Source organism: Alligator sinensis, unplaced genomic scaffold (genome assembly GCF_000455745.1).
Source record: "Alligator sinensis unplaced genomic scaffold, ASM45574v1 scaffold1241_1, whole genome shotgun sequence".
NCBI classification, from domain to species: Eukaryota; Metazoa; Chordata; order Crocodylia; family Alligatoridae; genus Alligator; species Alligator sinensis.
In genome coordinates, this window is record NW_005842202.1 from 280,676 (window position 1) to 304,681 (window position 24,006).

Sequence of the window (24,006 nt, forward strand, 5' to 3'; positions counted from 1 at the left end):
GCATGTGGTTTCTCCCCTTTTTTTCCTTAAATGCTCCCTGCAGTTTCCTTTGAAGAAAGACATTTGGGTTTTGTCCTCGAGTGTCACGTGCTGGCTCCATGGACAGTTGCTGCCTTTCATCCTGCTGGTAGATGACGTGTACCCGTCCTGCAGCATGTCTGCTCCATGAATGTGTACCCACGTGTGTATGTCAAGGTAAAGGCTTACATAAATTCATGATCTCTCCTAATTTATTCTAATTTATTACTGTTGTCTTGGCAGGTTTTTCTTGGAGAAACATGCCAGTGAGTTGGTGCACCTAGAGCTGTCCTTAATGACAGAGGAAATAAACACAATCTGCTCCTTTTATGAATCATCCAAAGCTCTGGAAAAGGAAGAGCATAAAGAAAGCCGGGTACGAGCAGTGCTGCCTCAGCCTGCAGTTCTCAATCAGAGAGCAGGAAAGGGGGATTTTCTTATTTCCTTTTTGAACTGGTTTCATCTCATTTCCCTCCAATGATATAACACAGGCGACTGAAGCAAAACAGATTTTCTTTCCAAAACATGAGGGATCCTGAAGTTCTAACGTTGCAAAGCCAAATGCAAAAGCTAACAAAAAACGGGTACCTAAAATTTGGTTCTTGTTTCTCTATTTTGCTACTTACCTAGTTTCAATCAGAGCTACTGTCTGCCTGGTAGTACTGTCCATCAGGCTGCTTATTTAAGAGCCTATCTATGGACATAGAGGCCTAATCTTTCTGCTCCATTTTCCCCAAATCTTGCACTTAGCATTACTGATTTTTTTTTTTTTTAATGTTACTGACATCCAAATGTTAGCGGCTGAAGCAGAAATCTGTCTGGTTTCAGAATGTGAAAAGCAATAAAGAGATGGCAATGGGCAGGAAGTGGGACACTCTTTTGCAAGACCTGGCTGAATGCCACCAGGAGGCTGAACAAACCCTGTGCCAGAAGCACTGGGAAGACATCAAGAATTCAGGGCTCAGTCTAGATGTAGGAACACCCAAAGACAGCTTGCATTTCCTAGAAGAAATTCCACATCACTTCTCATTGCTTGATCCTGGGTCACGAATTTCTGATTCCCACATCAGATCAGACGTTGCTAAAGAACAAGAAGTAAGTTCAAGCAGCCTTCTTTACACTCGCACGCCTATTGCTTTTCTGACCTCTCTTTTCCTCCACAAAAAAGGATGATGGACTCGACTGCATGTCTCAAAAGCATCAGTGGAAACCTCAGCCTCATAGATTCATAGATTGTTAGGGGCTGGAAGAGACCTCACAGCTCATCGGGTCCAGCCCCCTCTATTTGTGCTAAACACAATCACAAAAGAAATCTCCTGATGTGTAGCTAAAAATGTAGCTATGAGGAGCACGTTACTGTCCACATGTAAATGGTATTTGTTGTGTTTTTTTAAAAAATTAATGCCAATAGTATCGTTCTTCAGATAGAAGACCCTAGAAAACTGTTTTCATTCAGAGTAAAAAAATTGGGGTAAAGTGTAAAAAGATTGTCATCAAGACAATAAATAGGAATCCCAGTAGCAATAAGAATTTTAGCCAAGAAGGGAACCCTGCCAAAAACAGAAATCTTATACAAACCAAGATTTTTAAAAAGGGACATCTAAATCCAGACTTAAAAGCTTGTACTTTGACACTCAGATAAATAGCTCCCCTTCTGGAGGTATTTCAGCGGAAGATGCTGAGCACTCAATACCTCTAAATGTCAGGTCACTTCTGTTACTGCTAAAGTATGGAATTAAGCACCCTTTCAGAGAGGAATTTAATTTTAAATAAGCATGATACAAGAGAATATAGAGGAAACACACCTGCCATTTAGATATAACATTTTTTAAAATACTTGTGTCTTGCAAGGTTTGTTGGTATAGTCCTTCCTGTTGCACTCGTGTGTGTGCGCACACACACACTATTTTTTGCCACAGTCCTAGCTATTAAATCCTTGAATAGAGAAGGAGAGGATAGGAAGAGTTGCTTTGCCAGTGGCCATGACACTGCTGTTTAATCGCACTGCATTTTACAGTAAAATGTAATAGATTTTTCCCAACTCGACGAGCATGTCTAGGAAGTTTGGCAACTTAGCTTTTGCCATTTCATTTCTGCAAGCATATCATGCTGATGCCTGACAAACTTTGTGAGGACACATCCCTCTTAAAAAGCAATAAAGAAAGCAACACAGATGGTTTAGGCAGCAACTTGTGGGAATAATTTGCATTGTGCTTGTAGGGTGGTGTAAATGCTACCCACCGGGTTATGTGGTTATAGAATGAGTTTCTCCTGTATGTTTTTTTTTCTATCTTTTACTCCACAGGCAGCCTATTCATTGGAAGAAAAGTTATTTCCAGACTCAACAACTCAAATATTACAGGCTTCAGCAGTCAAAATAGTAAAGCTGGAAGCTATGAAACAAGTTTGTCTGTATAGAGTGCTGGATCTCTACAATGCTCTCCAGGTACTTCCATTTCAGCCTTTCTTCATCTCACTATTCCCCAGGTGAAGTTCATGCCTGCCTGAGAACTGACGATATAAACAGACAAGACGGAAAAGGGCAGAGGTGTGAGGAGTGTTTTTATCCCTATTGTACAGAAGGGAAAAAGAGGCATTGAGAAACTGCCTCTCACTGAAAGTGTGAACACATGACACACGTACACCAGTGCAAGTTACATCACTTTTGTATAGCCGTGTAAAGTATCCTGGGATCCACAGCAGATAGAGAGCAGCTTACGTTAGAATAGTAGGTGGCAGGCTGCTATTACTGTGCCTCGCTACTAGGTAATGGGAATCCCATCTAATAGCTTGTCTTCAAACTGCTGCAGGGGTAGAGGCTATGGACACCGTTTGTACACCAATATGACTTTCACCAGTGCAGTTCTACCCCTGATTTTTCACTGGGGTAATTGTACACTGGATTCCAGTGTAACACCAGATCTTGAATGCATTGGTGTCACTCCCCGAGGCTGCAGCACAGATCTGGACTAATTCTAAAGCTACTGGTAGTCTAGGACAAGTTTTGACCCCTGGTTTGCCAGGCAATATGCACGCCTTATCCTAATCCCGGTTTCCTATCATACTGTCACTTACTTCTAGGCTTATTGCATATTTAGGAGTAGGCTTATCCATTTTGCATGAAAGCACAAGCTCCCCAGGTAAATTCTGCACCCTGATCCTGTTTGATCAGAAAGCAGAGGATTGAGTGCAGGGACATTAGCCATAAGCATGTCCATGGCAGGGGTGTACAGGGTTATGTTCACTGCTGTTACATGGCAGGGGTGCATGGGGTTATGTTCACTGCAGAACCTCAAATGCAGAAGTCACACGCATTTATCTCTATCCTTGTGCTTTGTCACGCAAGAGGCAGGTCTGCCCAGAGGGTGTGTCAAGGATCCTAAACCAGTTGGAGTACAGAGCTGCAGGAGAAGCAGTCGCTCAGGAGGTAGCCCAGGCTGTGGAGAAGCAGCAAGTCACAAGAGCCATGGCTTTTCTCCAAAAGCACCACCAAGAGAGGGATTTGCTCATTGGATTAAAGGAAGAGTCAGAGGGTAAACTGAGGCATCTGCAGAAACAATTCCAAATGGAGCTTCAAATGCAAACAGAAGAAAAGGTACAGTAGCCACAGCATTAGTCCCCCCGCTTTGCTTTTGGAACTACACAGGAGAGACAGGCACATATAACATACGGCAATACGATTTGCAGCCCCCAAACATTTGAATCGTGTGTTATCCACAGCGAGGCGTAGCCACCTCCAGCAGGACTCCAACTTCAGCAAGAATACCCTCTGCAGGCTTCTTAGCTGCATAGTTCCCATGGTTCTTCAAGACAGCTCTTTGATTTCTTTCATTCAAACCTTGCTGGTAGACCTTGAATATTTCCAAGCTCTCATTTTTCTGTAGGAGACTGACTCTAACAAAGCATGGCAATATTTTCTTCCTAGCTGCAGACCAAAGAAATGCAAGTGATCCACAAAGCTGAAAGACAGGAGTTAAGAAACCATGTTGAGCACCTGATATATTTTATCCTGTCTCAGAGGCACCTGCGGCAAACAGTAATAATGCTACAAGACTGCTTCAGGCTCCAAACAATGAATGAGAGAACGCAGAGTGAAGACGGGCATCTGGAGGAGCTGGCCATAGAGGTAAAGCTTGTTTGCTTCGGGGCTGGTACCGCTTACCCTGCCGTATTTATGCTATGGGCCATAGCTCTCACCGGCTTCACCTGGAGCTGGGAATCAAAAAGCTGGCCTCAAAAGCTGGGATTTTCAAAGGAGCCTCAACAGGAACCGGGTACCTAATTCCTTTGCTATTTTTTAATATGTTAATATAGATTTAATTCAGGCTCTTTTAAGAAATCCCCGGGTAGGCTTCTACAGCTGGGCAGCCAGTAACTGAGGCCTTCAAAGTTAGAAGCAAACATGTGGATCATCTGAGAAGGCCTGCCTCTTAAGTGAGAAAGCACAAGGATAGGGATAAGTGAGTGTGACTTGATTTCTGCATTTGAGATCCTGTTTCCAGCGCTGAGCGATGTAGCTGCAGTGCACATACTCTGTAAACCTTGCCCCCCTCAATGGATATGCTTAAGGCTAATGCCCATTAAATCATTTGCAAATCATTTGGGGGATCTACAGATAAGAAGAGCTATGTGCATTATTACCGGTATCTAACCCCTTCTGCCCTGGATGACACTTCTGTACTTTCCCAAGAAGCAGCGTTCCAGAGAGCAAAATAACCAAGAGAACAAATCAAGTTTTCTGCTCCTATTAGTGTTGCATTGCTGTATTATTTGACCCATGGACCTTTTGTGTTTCAGGAGCCATTGCTCGATGATGATCTTAAGAGTATTTTGCATCTCATGAAAGATCACACGGAGCACAGATCATCAGTCCTGGAGCTGAAACTAGCTGCCAAATTGTTGCAGCTGAGAGAGAAACAATATAGAGAAGTAGCCCGTGGCCTGAAAGACCATTCTTTGGACAAGGTGAAGTTGAAAAAGAATTATGTAATGATGATGATACCCGCTCTCGAGCTCTGCATGTAACCTCCTTGCTCTCAGCCTCTTTTCTTAATAAACCACGCAAAGGTCAGAATAATATTTTCAATACTTTTGCTACCGACTGTAGGAAATGAGCCTAGCTGTATCAATCTGTCATTGTACACTTTTATACTGAGCCCTGACTCGGATATTCTCTGAGAGAGGATGTTTTGGACAGTCTCAACAGACCAATGTCATGTTTGATTGAAGGGGCACCTTCTAATAACCAAAAAATGGATGAGGGACTGTGTTCAGCATGACACCGAGGGGTCCTGGGTTCTGTGCCTGGTTGTGCCTCCTACGTGGGCACTTGCAACCTCACTCCTGTGTGGCCATCTCATTCCTCCGTGCCTCACTGAATACACCCATAGAGTTGCACTGTAGTGCTTACCTATCCCAGGGAGACTATGCAAGGCTTTAATGTTTTTGCAGAGCCCTTGGCCTCCTCAGATGAAAGCTGCAGTCTGAGCAATTTAGTGTTACTACTGTTATTGCATCATAACTCTTTGGTTGCCCACAAACCTTTCTTTCTGTGAACAATACCTGCTTTTCTAAGCTTTTCTAATCCTTCCATGTCTATATTCTACAGGCTGTGGATGATGCTAACACAGCAACTGATGGACTGCGGGAATTCAGAGAGCAGACAATAAGGAGATTGACAGAACAGCTGAAAATAGCCATGGGCAATAGAAGAACTAGGGAAAACACCCCAAGCCTCCTTCATCCAGTGCAGGTAGAAAAAACAGCACATGCCATATGATTTCAAACTGCATTTATTGCACTATATGCTGGTCTGACCATGCACTGTTCTGTAAGCAACAAATGACTTGTACCGAACAGAAGGGCAATGGAACAAGCTGCTCTGGGAAGTTGCAGAGCCTCCTTCATTGGAGGTTTCCAAGAAGGTGCTGGATGAGCATATGACAGGGGTGGTTTAGGTCTTTGTGCAGGAGGTTGAACTAGACGACCCCAGAGATCTCTCCAAACCCCTCAATTCTAAAAGAAGGCAAATGACACAACCCTTTCTACCCTGCAGATCAAAAAACCCACCCTGGAAGCAGAAAATAAAAGAGGAAAAAGGGAAGAGAGATGGGAGATTTTCCAAGAGAAGCAGCTGGAGCTGGAAGAATCTGACAGATGGCAAATATCAGATGAAGGAGCAAAGCTGCAGGATCAACTGGAGCGTGGAGACCTAAAGAGCTGGATGATGCATGTAGGGCCTGGTCCCAAAATGTAAATTTTGCAGCATGATGACACATATACAGTGGAAAGTCTATAAAGGGAGCTCTTAGATATCATCATCATCATCATCATCATCACCACCATCTTCTTCTGTTCCTCTTATTATACATTGCTTTTGTTTGCCCATACTCAGGACAAGTGTACAGTCTTTCACCAATCCCAAGGTTATGTCCTTGCCCACAGCATGCCATAGTTGGCAACTGCTTCTATGTTAAATATGAAATTCAGTCCCACAGAGGAGGGTTGATCAAATATGACACGTGTCAATGGCAACTGGGACATGCTACATCAGGGGTGGACAAAATGCAGCCCGGGGGCCAGATGCGGCCCACCAAGCCATTCTACCCAGCCCGCGGGGCCCCTAAAAATTTAGAAAATTAATATTAATCTGCCCTGGGCTGCCTGTCATGTGGCCCTCGATGGCTTGCCAAAACTCAGTAAGCGGTCCTCTGCCCAAAATAATTGCCCACCCCTGTGCTACATCCATGAGGGGATAAAGGGGACAGAGTTGAAGAGCCTTATGCCAGGGCAGTGAGTAGAGGGTAGTGCTATGCAGTGACAGGCTGTGTTACCCACAGATCCCACCTTACCACCTTTCACATCTTACTCCTGATCCTTGATAGAAACTGGTGAAAGAACACAATGACACCACGGCCTTCTCAGAAAAGGCTTTCCAACAGGACTTGGAGAAGCTGCGAATGAGGCCAGAGCAGGAGGAGAATGAGAAAGAAGGGAAACAACCAGAAAAAGACCCCTCTTCATCTTCATCTACCTCCTCACACACCCAAGAGAAACCTAGCCAGGCATGTGACCAGGTTGTAGCGCTCTTTGCAGAGAGTAAGTCTGATTTGCAGTGGGAATCTTAGTGGAGCTATTAGTCCTTGCTGAGTAGATGTGACTCCTGGGGCACCGTTCTGAAAAATCGGATCACAATTACAGTGCAGACCGAGGGAGCTGTTACGAGATCATCTGAACAAATGCCAGTTTCTCTCTTTCAATAAAGCCTAACAGGAAAGAACCTGGGCGTTTCCAGAAATTAGAAACTGAACAAAATGTAGATTGAAAGAGCCATCAGGTCTTTTCCACCCTGAAGATGATCGTTTTTCTGCCCCCATCAGAAACTAGTGGAATCTGTATTACTAGGCATGTCTACACATGCATTTACTGCACAGTAATTTATTGTGCAGTAAATTACAGTGCAGTAAGCAGTTTTTACGCTGGTGTCTACATGTGCGGGAGTTACAGCGCAGTAATGCTGCATGTGGACTGACTTGGGAGTAAAGTTAGTCCCAAGTCAGTCCACACACACACAGGGTTACTGCGCAGTGAGGCGTCTACACATGCCTTACTGCGCAGTAACTACTCAGGCGTAAATTTGTTATCTGCATCAGGGAGGTTGCAAATGTATGCCCAAATCGGCATAAGTCGCCATAGTTACTGGGCAGTACAGGCATGCATGTGTAGAAGCACACCCCTGCTGCGCAGTAATTTTCAGTTACTGCTCAGTAACCTAAATTACTGTGCACATGTAGACGTGCCCAGAGAGATTTAAATGCAGAATCTAGGATGTAAATATAATGTATCGTACATAGTAAAAGACGAGTAAGATTGTGGAAAAAGAGAAGGATCGTGGGGATAGCGTATGACCATTTCTACAACTCTTTGCTGAGAACTTATCTAACTGGTGTATATTGACCTCACACAGGTATCAAAATACTGAAGCAGACTGAAAAGGTGATGGCCTCAAGGATTAGCCTTCTGAATCCTCAGTTCTTGTGTGGTAAGGCTTTTAAGCTAATAACAGCTGACCATTTTTTCTGTCCGTGGATCTCCATGAAATGTCCTTTTGCAGAAGCTTCCTTCCCAGACAGCGCTATCTGCTGCATCATTCTGTCCCTTGTAGGAGGCTTCACTACCTGTGCACAGTTGCTGCGGCACAGACCACATGAAATAGTAGCTGTGCTTTGAACAATGCCAGACACACACACAGTTAAATGTTGATTTCTTTAACTGAGCAAAACTCCCACTGGCTATGCCAGGGTACAGAATTTAGCAGTCTCTTAGGCAATCACGTTTTATGGATTTACATTTTTTTAAATGAAATTTCTTCTCTTCTCATCACTAACAAATGCATCATTTGCAAACACTACTTCTAATTAAGAGTTGCCCACAGCTGCTTGCTGTAATTTCCAAGTACTCCATGCAGGAGCAAGGAGAAAAAGTTTTCATTTGATCCAATTTATTCTTTCAATTTTTGTTTTTGAACAAAGAAGCTTGAATAATAGACGAGACAGATGCCAAATAGAAAGTCCCCTGGGTTAGGTGTTATCCCCAGTACTGGGGAGAAGAAAATACTCCTCTTGGTAATTTTAAAATGTCTTTGTGCAAAATGACAGTTACTAAACAATGAAAAGGGCTGTTCAAAAAATCCTAATTACACGTGAAAATTACTTTCCTTTTAAGATGCATGCTTCCCAGTTGCCTTATGCAACCCCTGTCAGGGACAGTTATTTCAGACTGTTACATTTTTATATTCTTTTGTGTAGACCCCAATAAAGGCAAACACCTAAATACCTCTCCGCTCCTCACACTCTTGAGAGATGTGAATGACCAGCTCCAAACTCATGCAAAGGCAGCAGGGCTGCTGGAAAGCCAGCAGGAGAAAGGTAAGCTTTCCTTCTCTTCTGATTTTGAGGTAACTTTTCAGGACACTTCACTGTAACGCTGGAAATACTCCATCAAGTCTCAGATGTGACTGCTATTTAATTAACTGTTGAGGTGTCCTGGAAGTATTTTCCTCTATGGAGGGTGTAGCATCTAATAGCAAAAGTAGTTGGGGAAAGAGAAGAGAGTCAGCAGAATACGTGCCTTTGCCACTGGCTTGCTGTGCTGCCTTGGGCAAGTCACTTTAACTTGTCAGCGCACCTGTGTAATAATGCCCATCTCACTGGTGGGATGAGGTTTTGCTTGTCATCTGTAAAATTGTTCGGCACTTTGAGTTCTTTGAAAGGAAGGCATCGTACATCAGGGTGGCCTTGATCCTGCTACCCTGTGGGGTTTATAAGCATGATGAGAGGTTTAGTACATATTTTGCTGACTAACATGGTTAAGTCTGGTTGTGTTTGAACTAACACAAAGCCTAACGCAGATCTAGCCCTCTTCTTTTCTTTATAATGGACCACATGTGCAGTCCTCTTGTTTCTGTGCCTCTTAGAAATGATCCTGGTTTCTCTGTAACTGATACAGAAGGAGTTAATTGAATGGGATTAAAAAAGCACAAATGCACTTTGCAGCACCATTTGACTGGGCAAATATAACAGTAATTAAAAGACCAGATAATTGGGTGTTTTTTTGTTTCTGTACTGAGCATCCAAGAAGTAGGCCAGGAAGTGGTTAGTTCTCGCTTATAAGTCTCTGCGATTAAATGAATCTTATCCAGTCTTCTCATCTCTTACTGTTTTATAATAAAAGTCCATTTGTACTCGTACTAACTCAGAAGTAAAATGAAGTCAACCCGTCTGTTGAAATGCTGCCGTCTTTTGTAGGCACAGGAAGTTCTTTCCGGGACATATCGGACGTTCTGATGACTCATAAAGGGAAACTTAAACCAGTTCATCCCGAAGCCCTTTCTGCAAGAGAGTTTGTCATATACCAGTATGGCATCTCCATCCTACAATTTCTACGACTTCACATCAATGTAAGTTTAAAACACTAATATCCTATTGGAAACTACAGCCACTCTCATAAGAAAGTAGACATTTATAGAAAAGCACCAATAAAATGCATCAGGCTGCAGAAAACTTCCCAGCTGTAGGTGAAGGAAGACTAGAGGGTGAGTGAGAGATGACACTGGAATGGCTTCATCTAGAGCAGCATGGGAGAATCATCTTGGATCAGATGTCCAGATGGTATTTCTCAAGATATGAATTCATTTTGTCTCCTGCCTCAGCCTCTCGGCATGACCTTGGACAAGTCACTCGCTCTTTCTGTGCCTCAGTTCAGCTGCAAAGTGGCAATAATAACACTGCCTTGATCTGCCTGCGTTTAAAACTTTGATGCGGGGAGTCTTTTACACTCTGCTGTTCAGCACTTAGCACATTGAAGCCTTGCTCTAGGTAGAGGCCTCTAGGGGCTCCTGTAACTCAATCAATAAATTATAATACCAAAAGAGCAGCAACCACCAGGGCCCCTGGGCTGAAGTGTGCTTTCATTTATGTAATTAGAAAGCTAGCAGGATGAACTCCTGTGATCTGCTGGGGACTTTTTAAACACTCTCCATTGTCATGTGGTATTTGTTGGCTCTGTGTTTCCCCTGCAAATCAAAGCTGGCATTTAAATGAATTTATATTCCATTAATATGTCTTACTTTGCAGATTTAAAGCATGTAAAAAATTTCATAGAAGCCATCTTTTTCCCTGTAGGCTCCGGAAATTAACCTCTGCATTGCCACCAGCATACCTCGCAGTAATGCTGTGGGCAACGCTTTCCAAAATTCCTTCTTTTACCAGGTATGTCATTTAAGACTTTAGCCAACCTCCTCAATAGTCTCAGATTTATTGATTTTTTTTGGGGGGGGGGGGTTGGGTTTTTTTTGGATTAAGGAGTGAAATGGAAAGAGATTTCATACTTATAAAGACATGGTGCACGCAGTCCCTTCTAGGAAAAGACTGTTAAGCACAGGGACAATAAATGTCACTGTGAAAGAACAATCTCTGTTCTGCCTGAGATTATTAACATAGCCCAGATAGTTCTGGTCATAAATCTTGTGGATATTTTCAAGCTGTGACGTAGATGGGACCTACTGAAAGTCTGAGGGGTAGTAAAATCACTGGCTCCATGTTTCCAAAGAAATCTTCTAGGTCTGAATTCCAATGCTGTTGCTCACACAGAGTGGTGCCTTACTCTAAGTAGCCTCCTTTAAAATCAGGGGAGTAAGCACGCTAGGAGAAAGGGTTTAAAACCTGATCCAGGGGTGTTTATGTCTATAGCACCATAGCAAGAGAGGAGCCGTATATCATTGTAACATTTGGGATACATGAGAAAGAAGAGAGAATATTTCATACAAGCGCAGAGTGCCAGAAATGTAGCCGTTGCCCTCTGCAAATGAATCCAAAAATGGGCTTTTTCATGACGGGGGGGAAAAATAGTAAGGTTGCACATTACTGTGTCCTGAATAAAACCTTCCAGAATCACAATTTTTTGCACTTGGGTATAGGCATATACCCCAGGGACTCTAAGCAGAATTTATCCAGTGTCCATAAAAGCAACACATTGCACCTGGGTTAATGCTGCCTTGTTATCTCTACCTGCTCTGGACCCTTTTTCTTTCCTTCTCAGAATTTCGAGAAGAAATTATTTGTTTTAAGAGAGTGTCTGGGCTCTGTGGGTAGCTTCCTTCTGCTGCTGGTGCATTGTCTGGCTCACATCACTGCCGCTGACCTCAGCCAGGACTCCAGCCCAGCCTTTCTGAGACTGTTTTATCAGGTATCAAAACACCTTGGGTATCCAGCTGCATGAAGGCGACTTGTTCTGCACAGAGATTTACCTTCTTGGCACCTCCTGCCTTTGCTTGTAATTAATAAGCAGCAAGAGGGGAGGTGGGATAAGATGCTTGCCCATTAATGCAAACCGCTCATTTTGTTTTCACGGGACTCGACACTGATAACCTAGCAGGGTGGCAAGCGTGTCATCAGGATGCTGGTCACGCAGTGAAAGAACACCGCTTCATGCTGACTGTTGCCAGCCTGTTGTAAAACAGCCTGAAGATCCAGAGCAATGGGTGCATAATCTCCTGTCGATGAACAAAGCTGATATAGAAATACTTGCTACACTCTTTTGTAGCTGGACTATAGTGTGTGGAAAGAAGAAAGAAAGGACAGGCCTGTTCTAGCAATCTATTGCCCACTCTAGAGGAGTATAAAGTTGCTGGGGAAGCATATTTAAAGATCTGTGCTGGGGGGAGCATTGCAAAACAATATATTTTTTCTCCAGATAGTTTAACAGCTCTGTGACTCTTGGTGTTTGATACAAGTTGGGTCTCTGGAGATGCTCTCCTTACCCCCTGGGTCATGGGTATGTCTCCTCAGTCTTGCACTGCTGGCAGATGGCTGTTCATGTTCACTGGTGCTCATGACGGAGAAGGACTTGCAGACATGCACAAAGCTCTGCTGCCCGTGCTGCTGGTAGCCCTGCCGTCGTGGTCTTGGCAGGATCATATTAACCCATGCAACCTGGTTCATGTGGGATCTGTACCCTTCTCCCAAGAGAATACCTCCAGGCCAATAGACCCATTTCTTCTGTGACATGAATCTGGGCTTCCAGAGCTGGAAAGCAATTGTTCTAACTCACTGCCCATTCACTCGCCCATCTAATTAGCTATTGCCTTTATTAAAGAGTTAGCTTTAAATGAATGCTTTCAAGTTTTTTAAATGAATTATCTCCATTCCTAGGCATTAAAGGCCTGTCTCAGTGAAACCTTCTCTCTCAGACTCCGGATGTCAGCACTTCTGCAGGACAATAAATCCTCTGAGAGGATAAGTGAGATTCTGCTGAAGGGAGAACCACTCGTGGAAGGGAACATAAATCTTCTCTCTCAGCTTTTTGATGCAAAAGTTGAATCATCCACAGAGACTGAGACCTCTGAGGAGGTAACTAGAAGGCGGATGAACCCTGGTGCATTTGAATGGCCCTATGCATCTTATTGCTCCATACAATGGATTCTGCGCTCCCATTTCCCCCATCAGTTAGGTCGGCCTTGTGCACAAGACCAGTGCAAGCGCTCTGCCTCATAGGTGGGATGTAGGCACGACATTAGGCTGCTGCTGGCTTACTGCCCACAGGTGGATTTTGTCCCAATTAGTGTGCTTAGGCAATACAGCTAAAAGCCCACTCATCACAGGACTGGCTAGGGTTTGTGCGAGCAATATTGGAACTATAAATGATTATCCAGTCTGCACAGTAGGTTTATTTAACCCACTGACAAACTGGAACAAATGCATGAAAGGGCTACCAGGATGATGAGCAGAACTGTCTAGAAGATGAGCCTAGACAATCTCAATGTGTTCAGAAGAGCAACATGAAGTTTGAGAAGGGACATGATTGCTCTCTACAAATATCTTAGAAGGGCAAGCACCAGAAAAGCACAGGGAGAAAAGCAAGTTCGCTCCAGGACAACGCTGGCATAAATGTGTATGAGGTGACCGTGAATAAATTGAGGCTGGGACTGAGAAGGCAGCTTCTAACCCAACCCCCAGAGAAGTAAGGGGATTGAACAGGCTTTCACTAGAAGTAGTGGTGGGTGGGCCAAGGCTTTTAAGGTGGAAGTGAATGGTTGTAGGAATGGGGTTGCGTGATGCGGGGCTTGCAAGAGCAGGGGCTGGACTCAAGGATGCAGAAGGTCCCTTCCCATGCTGAGCTCCAGAACTGAAGCAGGCAGCACCACCGCCAAGGTGGGCAAATCTCTGCTGCACTCATAATTTAACGAGTGCCTATGACACAGTAGTGCTCTGGCTGTGTAATTTAACATTAAATAGGCTATAAATCAGCTAAGCCTCTAACCTCAGCAGCTGCCTTTCGATTGCCCTGCCAAGAGGTGGATTGCAGGACTGACCCCTCCTGATAGTCTGTCATCCAAAGCATCCACTCCACAGAGCGAGGGGGCGAGTCTTCAGCTGGGAGGCAGTTGAGTGCTCTTTACTTCCTTGACAGGGATATATGCTTATTAAAAGAACAAAGGAGCAGATCCACAGCAGGCTTGATCAATGGAGCCTCACTGACACACCTGCTGAGGCTCTCCTGTTTGGATAAGTGGAACAATAATATTCGTTGTCCGCTTGCTTGCCCTCTTGGCAACACCTGTAACCTGGAGGAACATCATTTAGACATGTTTCTTTAGCATGAGGTACATGGCACAGCTACAGAGATAGGGCCATCGTTTTCAGTGCAAGTTCTGATCAAACGTCTTCAAAAGCTGACTCTCTTAACTGGGAAATACTCTGAGCTGGGAGGAAATCTTTAGTCCCACACAAATCATACCAGGGCATTGGAGAAAGTGGTGTCTTTGGAAATGCATTTGAGGCAGAGGCTAGGTTTTTAAAGCCCAGGATGACGTGTGTCCTCCTTTTTTTACCTGTGCTCTCTGGTCACAAAGTGTAAGAGGAACCTCTTGCTCCATGCAAATCTTGAGGACTTGCTGAAGAATACACTGTCCGGAAAGAAAAGGGAACATTTCATCCCCAGCTCAGCTGACTGCGAAGAGAAGAGCACTGCTGGGAGGACAAGGTGAGAGTTATTGCCTGGAGGTATTAAGTGGTACGTAAAAGAAGCATCAAAATAATCTCTGATATGAAACAAGTACATTTCCAGCCCCTTCCTTTGGCGCTGGTCTCCAATATGGAGCCTGGCTGCATAATCAGATGGTCGAAGACATGTTGGAATAAAAAAAAGCACGACAGGTCACACCCCTCATTAATACAACTCCACTGACTTCATAGTGGATGTGCTGCAGCAGTGTTTGGCCTCCGAATGGCAAGGTCATGTCACAGGGAATTGCAAAATTCCTGTGAGAACAAAGCTACCGTAATTGTTAATCTTCCTTTTTGCTTCCCTCCAAGCCACCGTCCTCGCTCAGTGGTACATGGGTTAAACCTCCACAAACCAGCTCTCATCCGGGCCTTACTCACTCTGCAGCAGAAGTAGAAATATTTCTATAGGTGCAGCTCTCCTACTGTCTAAGTAAGTCTTACATCTGTGCTCCCATTTCTTCAGCTTGCGAGAAGAAAACTGCTCTTCCTTCAGTCCTGCAGAAATGGAAGAGAAGCTGGACGCGTTAACGGAAGAGCTGGTGAAAATCATGGAAGAGGAGCATCACTATTTAAGCAGTGCTGCCAATGATGATTTGCCCTTTGATCATCTAGAAATAATTGGTTTGGAGAAGGACTGTCTGGTAAAGCAAATAGAAATGTTAGAGGGGAAAATAGCAGAAGGCAGAGGTGGGTTATGGTAACGTTATCACAGCAAATTAAAACCACAGAGGATAGTTCGGCAGCGAAAACCTAATGTGGCTCTTCAGACCCTGCACTGAAGAAACATCTCGTGTTGTTCCACTGTGGGTGTCCTTTCTCCCAGCTGCTTATTAAAAAAGCTTGCCTGGTATCATTGAAAAAGGCAGGACCGCGGCCCAAATGGTTCTGTGACTTCTTCAGCAATACTGCGTAATCAGTGCTAAATAACCAGTTGACAAATCTTGGATATCATCATTGCACAAACAAGCCAGAGCTCAACTGATCATCAAAAAGGAACCAGGTGGGGATTTAGAAATAAAAATTCATATCAATCTAGCTTACAGAAATGTCTGAACAGCATTAAATGACGTAGCTTGGCAACCCCTATATTCACTTTTGGCCCTTAAAATTGTTGCAAGCAGTTTCTTGTCCAAATTTCAGGGCCCAGTGTCAAAAACTACTGGGCCTTTCTTACTGATGTCTGTAGGAGCTGAATGCTCCCTGTTCCTTGCTCTAGGAGAGGCGATGCTATCTCTGACCTTAATAATGCAAGGGGAGATGAAAGGCGAGCCCTGCATATAGATTTGAAGGTGATTATGTCTGTTGTGAATGACTTCAGTGCAATTAAAACAGTGTCAGCTATTTGATTTCTTTCATGTTCTTCGTAAGGATGATTTGATTAGTGTCCTTGTGAAGTATGCACTCACAGCATAGTGTGAGAGTTCAGAGACCAGCCGAAACACTAATCAATAAGCTACATCTGTTTGCACAAACAAATGGTTTTAAAAAAAAATGCAGATCAAAGCTGAAGTGGCAGGTGTCCAGGCTCTGAGCCACGGGTGTACTGAGAAGCCATAAGGCAGCAGTGCTTCTGAGTTCTGCTAGTGCAAGAAGTGAAGACACCGACCGCAAGGGACTCTTAACTTCTTGGCTAGTCCCCCAAAATCCCTCTGTTCCCTTGCCATTAACATACACTGCAAGCTTTTAAAGTGAAGACTTTTAAATGGAAATACTGTACAAGTCATGACTAAAAGAAAGTGTTAGTTTCTACCTGCCTTTCATGAGGGATCTACTGGAATCTATTAATAGCAAATTTATTTCAAGAACAGTGGTATGATTACATGTGTTTAAAAAAATGAATTTATGCATGGATGTGAGTCAGTGATGTAGATCTGTGCTGAAAAGAAACACGGGTCAATCCAGTGGTGAGGCAAGGCTGCCCGAATCAGATGTTCAATGCTGAGCTGTGGCTTTCACCCCATTGAGAACCTTGCAGCGCAGTTAAGGTAAGCTGGGGTATAATTTATGAAGCATGCACTGGTTAATATAGCTGATGCAGCAAGATTAAAGTGGATGAAGTCCTACGTCCTCCCACTGCTCTTCTCTGCTGTTGCCTAACGTAAGGGAAAGGAACCTTTCCTTTCCTTCCTCAGTCCTTTTTGCTGGCCTTCATTTGAAATCTAGATGGACTGGATTTCAACTTTAATTTAAAACAGTCTTTCATGCCATTTTAACTCCAATTACGTGAGTAATCTACAGCTGTCATACTCTTGCACATTGTATAATGGGAGGTGGAAGATGATGTTGATTTCTGCAACAGAAATCATTAGGACTCTGCGGACAATAGCATCTTCTCTAGCATACTTTTGAGTGACATTTCTAGAATTTACTGAATTGCTTGATGTTTGCTGCATTAGGTGATGGCTCATAAATTTAAGACAGGATTGGGCAAGACTAATCATAACCAGCTGTCTTGTTATAGCTGCATTTAGACCAATAAATGCAAGTAAAATTGCATTGCTACAGTGGGATTTATGCCTGTCCAGCAGCTGAAGCATACATTGTCTTCTAATGGGTTGTAAAGTTTAAAAGGTGTATTATTCTTCCCTTCAAAGGGCTTTTTACACACGGTTAAAGATTAGGTAAAGGCTTATTTTCTTGTGGGGGGGAAGGGAATCCATCTATAAATCTGACAGCCAGCTCTTCTAGCAATAGCTACTACTTGCTGCTGGCTTAAAGCCCATGGTCTCTCTGCAAAATACTTCCCAGAAGTAGCTCAAGATAGGAGAGAAGTGTCTCTTCGGGAACCAGATCTTAAGAGCATATTTCTTTCATGGTTTGTCCCTGTGTTTAGAGGAACCCCTCTCTACACACCTGGACTACACTCTTCTGTAGGAGAGTAGTCCTGTGCTACAGGCAGAGATGTTTGTCAGATGAAGTTATTCCAGCATTGAGTGAACTGACACTATCTGTTGCATCTTTGGCCATGTTCCTTGGAGTTATTTGGGATGTTTCCCCTTTATAAGAGAACAGGCTAAACTACAGAGCACAGTGTTCTTCATAGTTTATTAGGTTACATTCAAGCCCCTTCAATAAGTCATGAGTTGTAGGAGACTTTCAGACAGAATACAAAGTTTATTTGGCTCTGGGTATGTGAATGAGCATTAGACAGCTGCATCCACTTTGCCCTGCCGGAAGAAAAGAAAGTCAGTGCCCATCTCTAGCCTACAAAGTTCCTCTAGGTTGCCTTTAATATAACACAGGAGATGTGTTAGCATGCTCCAACTGAGAGCTGCTGGCACTTGCTTTTTTTTTTGGCTTTCATCCTTTAGACACTTGGTGGCAAGTCAGACAACACTTTCTAAAAGCACAGCTAAGTTTATTTATTGGTATTAGCATTTCCTTTTTAAAGTTACAAATAGAGTTTTGCAAGTTAGTTTTCAGAATCTCTTGACATTATAAAAAATACATTAAAAGCTTAGCTTAATTATAAAAATCTTGAAGTCTCAGGAATATAAAAAAAAAAAAAAAGGAGAAGTATAAAAGAGAGACAGGAGAAGATAAAGAAAGTTGAGTGCTTTTTGGTTCGTACAGGTTTCCTCCCATACACAGCCCAGTCCATTATGGCCCACGAGCGTTGCAGCAATTGCCTTATCGCTTGGTGTTGACCCAGTGATACCGATCCACACGCGGTCCAGTGAAGGCAGCCATTGGCTTGTAGACTTTGTAGCCCTTGTGTTGGGGGAAGCAAGCACTTGCCAGATGAAGGCTGTCAGTCACATAGGTCTTCCTACGGAGATACTGGGACCATGACTGCATGGGTAGCTTGCAGTAGTCACTGAACTAAGAACAGCAGCAGATTAGAGGTGTCAAGAGGCCCCCTGGCCAAGTTAGCAATCTATTTGTGCACTAAAGTGAGGATGGCAGTGCATCAGTGAGCACAGAAAGCCTGCTGCTCTGATAAGGGAGACCACCAGGAAGGGGGGGAAAAAAAAAAAAAAAAAAAAAAAAACACAAAGCAAATCTCCACAGCTTTTAACATCCCTTCCCCCAGCAAGTCATTTTGATCAGACTAGCCACTTCCTCCCTCAGAACACTACATTGGCACATCCCAACCCTCTATCTTACCTGGTAGACACTGTTTGGATTGCTGACCATAGGGATGGCTTTGGGCTCCTTGCGATAGCCCTCCTCATCTGAGGAGGCACCAGAAAGATATTCTGGTGTTGCTCGATCAACAGCCTGGCTGATGCGCTGGGAGAGTTCTCGGTCCTCCTCTCCTTCAAAGTGAGCAATTGTGAAAGGCAAATTTTTCTCACCATACCTAGGAGCAAGAGGAAGCATTTGCCCAATTTCTCATAAGCATAAGACTTTGAGACCTACTGACAGCCATGTATGGGGCCACCTTTGCACTAGACCCTCGAAGTTGGTGTTTCAGTAGGAAAAGATATAACAGCACTGAGACCAAAGGGTGTTGTCTATTGGTATATTAGCAGGCACTCTGCTAAAGCAAAACACCAATTACATATATTACTAGTTGGAAGACAACTCCTGCTCATGAGTTGCTCAGGCTTGTGAAACTCCAGAAGTTTGCAGACCCCATTCTTAGCTTAGCCTGAGAGAGTACTTGTGCCCAAGTCCCCTAAAACCATATATTAAAACAGAGGAGCACCGCCACTGCTCAGTGCATGTTAGACAGACAAGCTATACTACAACTGATCACCCAATTCAGGCCACACCTGCAGCACACATCAAATGGATCAACCCATATGGTCATTTCTGGTGGCAAACAGAGCTTCTCAAAGTCCACATTGCTCTCAGCACAAGCCTGTTCCAGGATGGGATCTCTCGACTGGTGTTGGTTTATCCTTATACACCTAGAGAGGAAAGCACAGGAGTGAAGAAGGGAGCACGGTAGGTTGTAGCACTGGTACTCATTGCAGAGTTAATCCTGTTTATACACAAGAAACCTTTCAGGCAGACTTGATAGCTATTTTAGCTCAAGGTTGCCGACTTCTCAGGGGCCATGATCTGTATTAGCATAGATATTACACTGTGGCCGTTCACATGTGCTTGGTGATCATTGCAGACTCAGTACGCCTTAGGGATTACAGGCACCAGAGTGATCCAGGGTTACTATACTCCTTAAGGAGAGTATGCACATAGGGGTTAATACTACAGCATCTCTTGTGCATGGGCAGAAGAGATTTACTTGAGTGGCCAGGATATAGGCATAGCTTGTTGTGCACCCAGGCACGGGTTAGTGGCTCTTCTCCATTCTCCAATCACTCATTCCTCTCAAGTTCAACAGGAAGTGCTCATCAAAAAAAAAAAAAAAAAATTATAAGTTTTCAGGGCTTGCATCATTTGCTTTGCTTCCCCCTCTATTATGTCTATCCACTTCTTAGGCTGGATAGTCTAGGAGCACTGTGTGCACTACCAGTATCTAGGTCTCATCTAGTCCCAGTTACTTTGCTAGATCCCAGGCCCGCTTTCTCCTCTGTAGCAGGAACAGGCCAGTCATTTACCTGAAGGCTTGTCCTTTAGATGGGTTGTCTAGGTACCAGTGGTTCTTATACTTTTCAAACAGGATTGTCGTCAACTTAGCAGCAAATTTCTCAGTTGTATGCTTGCTCAGTTTGTCTTGTTTTTTCACCAACCTTGTGATGAAGACAACTGTGGCAGCAATTTCATCTTTCATTTTTTTTTTTTTTTTTTTTTTTAAATTGAGATAAGAGGATATTCCAGTTGTTAGACCATCACTGTGGATAGATAAGTCAGGTATCTGTTTTCTATTGTATACAATACCTTTAATATTAAAAAACAAACAAAGACAAACAAAAACCCAAACTTTACTAACAAAAGACGGTCTAGGCAAGCTATACCAAAATGATCTCAGCCACCCTAGAAAAGCAAGGGAATTGGAAGTCCCAATAATTATAGAGAAACCATACGTTATCAACTCACTGGCCCTCCATCTTCAGTTAGTTATAGCATTGCCACCCCATATCAGGACTCTCCTTTTTTAAGGATTAATTGAAACATTCAGAATGTATGCATCTTAAGTCAAGTGTTTTTTGTCCCTGCAATTCAGGAGTTGTTCAGGCAACTTGTTGCTACATGTATAAGGAAGAATTGCAATGAAGCTGTTTCTAGTCTGACTTATAACACCACAACACTTATGGTTTTTTATTGCAAGAGCTAGCTTCTTACTTCCAGGAGTACCATCTTGAGATATTGGTGGAGCCTGTTTACAAGCCTCTTCAGAGACTTCTACCCCATGGAGTTGGAATTAAATAGACAAGGCCAGACTAGTAAGTCTGCCATTGCAAAGGCATTAGTCACCTTGACAGCATAGTGCTCAGATACATACTACAGTAGTGAGCAGGTCTTTATTGGAAGCTATATAGAAAGTACAAGACAGTATTACAACCAAGGAGGAGCAACCTGTGACTAAAAAACAAGTTTCATTAATCCTCAGGCAGCAAGGGCCTTCTAGCAATAGAGCTCATACAATAAAGCCAAAGAGTGAAGGTTATATTTAAAGTAAGAGCCTTTCAAGTCAGAGCAAGCAGAACTGCAACCATCATAAAAACTGCCATACACTGAAACTACAATACATACTTAAAACTGTTTGACAATTAAAAAAAAAAACCATGCTACTGTCCCACTTAGGAAGACCACCTACCCTTACAAGATCAACTCCTTCCTTATTTCTTCTCTAAGAGTTTTGGCTGCAGGTTTATGTAGAATTACAAATCAACTAGCAATTAAAGGAGCTTAACAGCCGAGCAGGTGCGTTCCATTAGGGGAAGACAGCTAGCTGATTTCAATTTGCTTGTTTTCAGTATGTATTGGGTCCTGTTTTTAAAGCATACTTAAAATGCTACATTTTATTTTCGGCATGTTAATCTAGCTCTCTTATACACATTTATTTAGAATTTAGGTGAAAAATACATCATGAAAGAAAGCAATACCAGTATCAATAATTAATCATTGGAGTTATCCTTTCTAGTTGCTAAAGAATTAAAACAGCAGAGCTGCTTGCCTTTTAGATAGCTTGCAAATTAATCATCCTGTCTTTGAAAATTAAACTACTGGGGTTTTTTTTTGTCATTACCACTGCTTGTGTCATCATTTAGATGTTTTAATACATTTTAGTATTGCTGATTTTTCTAAAACATTTTCATAAATACGATGAAGATCACTGGAGGTTCATTTTGAAGAAGGCACTTTCTGAAATGTAAGTTCTTCACTGGTTGAGGACTGGGGCAATAATTAGCCAGTGCCTCATGGAGAAGGAGGCTGAATCTTTTGATCCTTTTGAGATGTACTGACATCTCCAGAAACTACCTTGGCACTGTCAGACACCAGGTACAATCCAAGTGAAAAAACCAGTCACAGATCAGCATCCAGCATGTTCTTTGTCTAGATTTAATTTGGAAAGCTGCAGTAACTGGAAGAATTAAGAGCCTAGTCATGTAGGTCTATGGGCACACTTAACTTCACATGTGAATATTTCCATTTATATCAGTGGGATAGGTGATCTATGCAAGTGTACAAGCACTTTTAAGGGACTGGGGCCTAGATCTGCATTATATGCCCAGCTTTGTTCTTCTGAATTCCTTTTGTCCCATCTGTCCCAAGCATTTCCTTGCTTTCTATCAGTTCCCTTTTGCACCACTAGAAAGTCTGATTAAGGAGGTGGCAGCAAAAAAAAAGAGGGGGAAAAAGTTGTGGGGGATAAGCTTCTACTCTCCCATTTGCTATTCCCCCAACGGCTAGGCTTCTATCACCATGAAAGCTCCTAATACCTTTTTGGACAGGTATGTGGACTCTTCATTTTACAGATAGAGAAACCAAAGGACAGCAAGATGAAGTGAATCTTCCAAAACATCATCTCTGGGAAATGCAGGTATTGAACCCCTCTCTCGTATCCTAGGCCCACGTCTCAACTATAAGTTTCCCTAGTGCGCGTCCCGCAATGCACACAACAGCCTGTAATGACAAACAGAGATTGTGCTTGTTGCGTAGGCAAAGCATGAGTCATTCTTCCCTTTTCTCTTCCAACATAAAAGGGCAAGAGATATCAGTGCAAGCCTTGCTAGAGACTTGGAGTTAGGTTGCAGGAAATGATTGCAATGTATTACTATGTAGAACAGCTCTCATTCCCTACAGGATTTTTTTAGGGGTGTATAAGTCTCTAGCTGCAAAATCTGTAAGGAATTTCATTTTCTACTGAGCCCTGGGCATGTTGTAAGCCAAAATGGACAATAGAGAAGAATTCATGAACAGGCACCTTTATGCACGATTGTCTGCCACAAACTGAACGTCCGTGCCCAAGGGCTGAACTAGATTCTGAAGATTAAAAATAGCTTTAAAATGGCAAGCCTCTGATGGGTAATTTAATTTTCTGGTTTGAATGGCTCCCTTTGTAAATCCTGCAGACACAACTTATGACCCCATCAGCTTCTCCTTGTTCTTAAACATCTTTTGTTTGATGATATGTCACAGAAAAGGTTCCTCGTGGAAACTGCTATTATGGAAATGGGCATTTTTAAAAAAATGTTATCAGTGACTCTGGTCATATAAATGCTAATAAGTCTGACTGTATGAACCAGAGCCAAGCCTCAGGTGGACAGGTGTCCACAAACTCACTCCTGACCTCAATATTTATTGCTGCCCTTCTGTGAATAGCACTGCAATGACTTTTGAACTTGAATGGCAATGCTTCTGCTATTCCAGTCCCATTGTACACACAGGCAGCTCTGCCAGTGCAGTTCAAGCTTGGATTTAGCACTCTCAGCTGGGCAAATCGCAAGCCCCTACATAGCACGTCTCATGAGAAGGCACTTATTTCAAGCTCAGCCTCTTCAAGTTTGTTGTTCCACAGGCAGAGATTGAAAGCTAACTCACTCAGCATTTTTCCAATGGACTGCTGCACAAAGATATAATTGTTAAATCCCGCTAATGTATTATCATGTATTGGAACTTTTACTCATGGGAATATAGTGCTTGCATTGGTAACAGCAGTCATCATTTAGGAAACATTTCACAAACAAGAAAGAATTGTTGGAAAATTGCTGCTATATTTCTTTGGTACTTACACTAATGGAACCTGCTGGAGAAGTGATTTAAACAAATAGGATCATTATCTCCCACCCCTAAAGCTGGATTATGGTGGGTTGGTTCTGATTAAAGGCCCCAAGGCATTGCAGAGCACCACATTATAGGCAGATGCAGAAGTACGAGCGGACTGTACTAGATTGCTAGTTGCAGGAATCAACCTCTTCCTGTTACTTCTACCGCAGTTGTAGATGTAGTTGTAGATACAACTTCTAGTTCAGTTGTATATGTGCAGCTGGTATTTGCCTTAACTCATTTCTCTCTGCCTCGCTTGGTCACATGAGTACCAAGGGGCAGCACGGGTCCCCATTGGGAACAG

At 43.1% G+C, this 24,006-nt stretch overlaps 2 protein-coding genes across 2 annotated transcripts in view; one reads left to right on the forward strand and one right to left on the reverse strand.

Annotated features, from left to right (window-relative positions):
* The window catches only part of LOC106722341, a 29,831-nt gene extending 14,542 nt beyond the window's left edge, over positions 1–15,289 (forward strand). Inside the window, exons 14-30 of the mRNA XM_025207612.1 lie at positions 262–394; positions 847–1,113; positions 2,324–2,464; positions 3,365–3,613; positions 3,944–4,144; positions 4,816–4,983; positions 5,627–5,770; positions 6,074–6,250; positions 6,903–7,116; positions 7,985–8,059; positions 8,826–8,945; positions 9,825–9,976; positions 10,701–10,787; positions 11,617–11,763; positions 12,729–12,926; positions 14,429–14,559; positions 15,046–15,289. Of these exons, the coding sequence (XP_025063397.1) occupies positions 262–394; positions 847–1,113; positions 2,324–2,464; positions 3,365–3,613; positions 3,944–4,144; positions 4,816–4,983; positions 5,627–5,770; positions 6,074–6,250; positions 6,903–7,116; positions 7,985–8,059; positions 8,826–8,945; positions 9,825–9,976; positions 10,701–10,787; positions 11,617–11,763; positions 12,729–12,926; positions 14,429–14,559; positions 15,046–15,283 (2,842 nt within the window). The 3' untranslated portion in view covers positions 15,284–15,289. The remainder of the gene's footprint in view (positions 1–261; positions 395–846; positions 1,114–2,323; positions 2,465–3,364; positions 3,614–3,943; positions 4,145–4,815; positions 4,984–5,626; positions 5,771–6,073; positions 6,251–6,902; positions 7,117–7,984; positions 8,060–8,825; positions 8,946–9,824; positions 9,977–10,700; positions 10,788–11,616; positions 11,764–12,728; positions 12,927–14,428; positions 14,560–15,045) is intronic.
* Positions 15,290–17,688: 2,399 nt separating this feature from the next.
* Positions 17,689–21,289, reverse strand: BTG4 (BTG anti-proliferation factor 4). Its single transcript, XM_006026638.3, has 5 exons — positions 21,250–21,289; positions 20,090–20,323; positions 19,301–19,438; positions 18,690–18,885; positions 17,689–18,404 (listed from the first exon to the last, which is right to left on the reverse strand). Exons 2-5 carry the CDS (start codon positions 20,260–20,262, stop codon positions 18,213–18,215), a joined length of 699 nt encoding a protein of 232 aa, XP_006026700.1. The 5' UTR covers positions 20,263–20,323; positions 21,250–21,289; the 3' UTR covers positions 17,689–18,212.
* Positions 21,290–24,006: the final 2,717 nt, after the last annotated feature.

What these genes read in the sequence shown, in the direction of transcription:
- BTG4 (XM_006026638.3), bottom strand. Translation starts at nt 20,262, where the DNA reads ATGAAAGATGAAATTGCTGCCACAGTTGTCTTCATCACAAGGTTGGTG. An exon ending in TCTAAAGGACAAGCCTTCAG is followed by an intron (nt 19,439 to 20,089) that starts GTAAATGACTGG and finishes TTTCCTCTCTAG; the next exon opens with GTGTATAAGGATAAACCAAC. An exon ending in CCATTTGATGTGTGCTGCAG is followed by an intron (nt 18,886 to 19,300) that starts GTGTGGCCTGAA and finishes TCTTGCTCCTAG; the next exon opens with GTATGGTGAGAAAAATTTGC.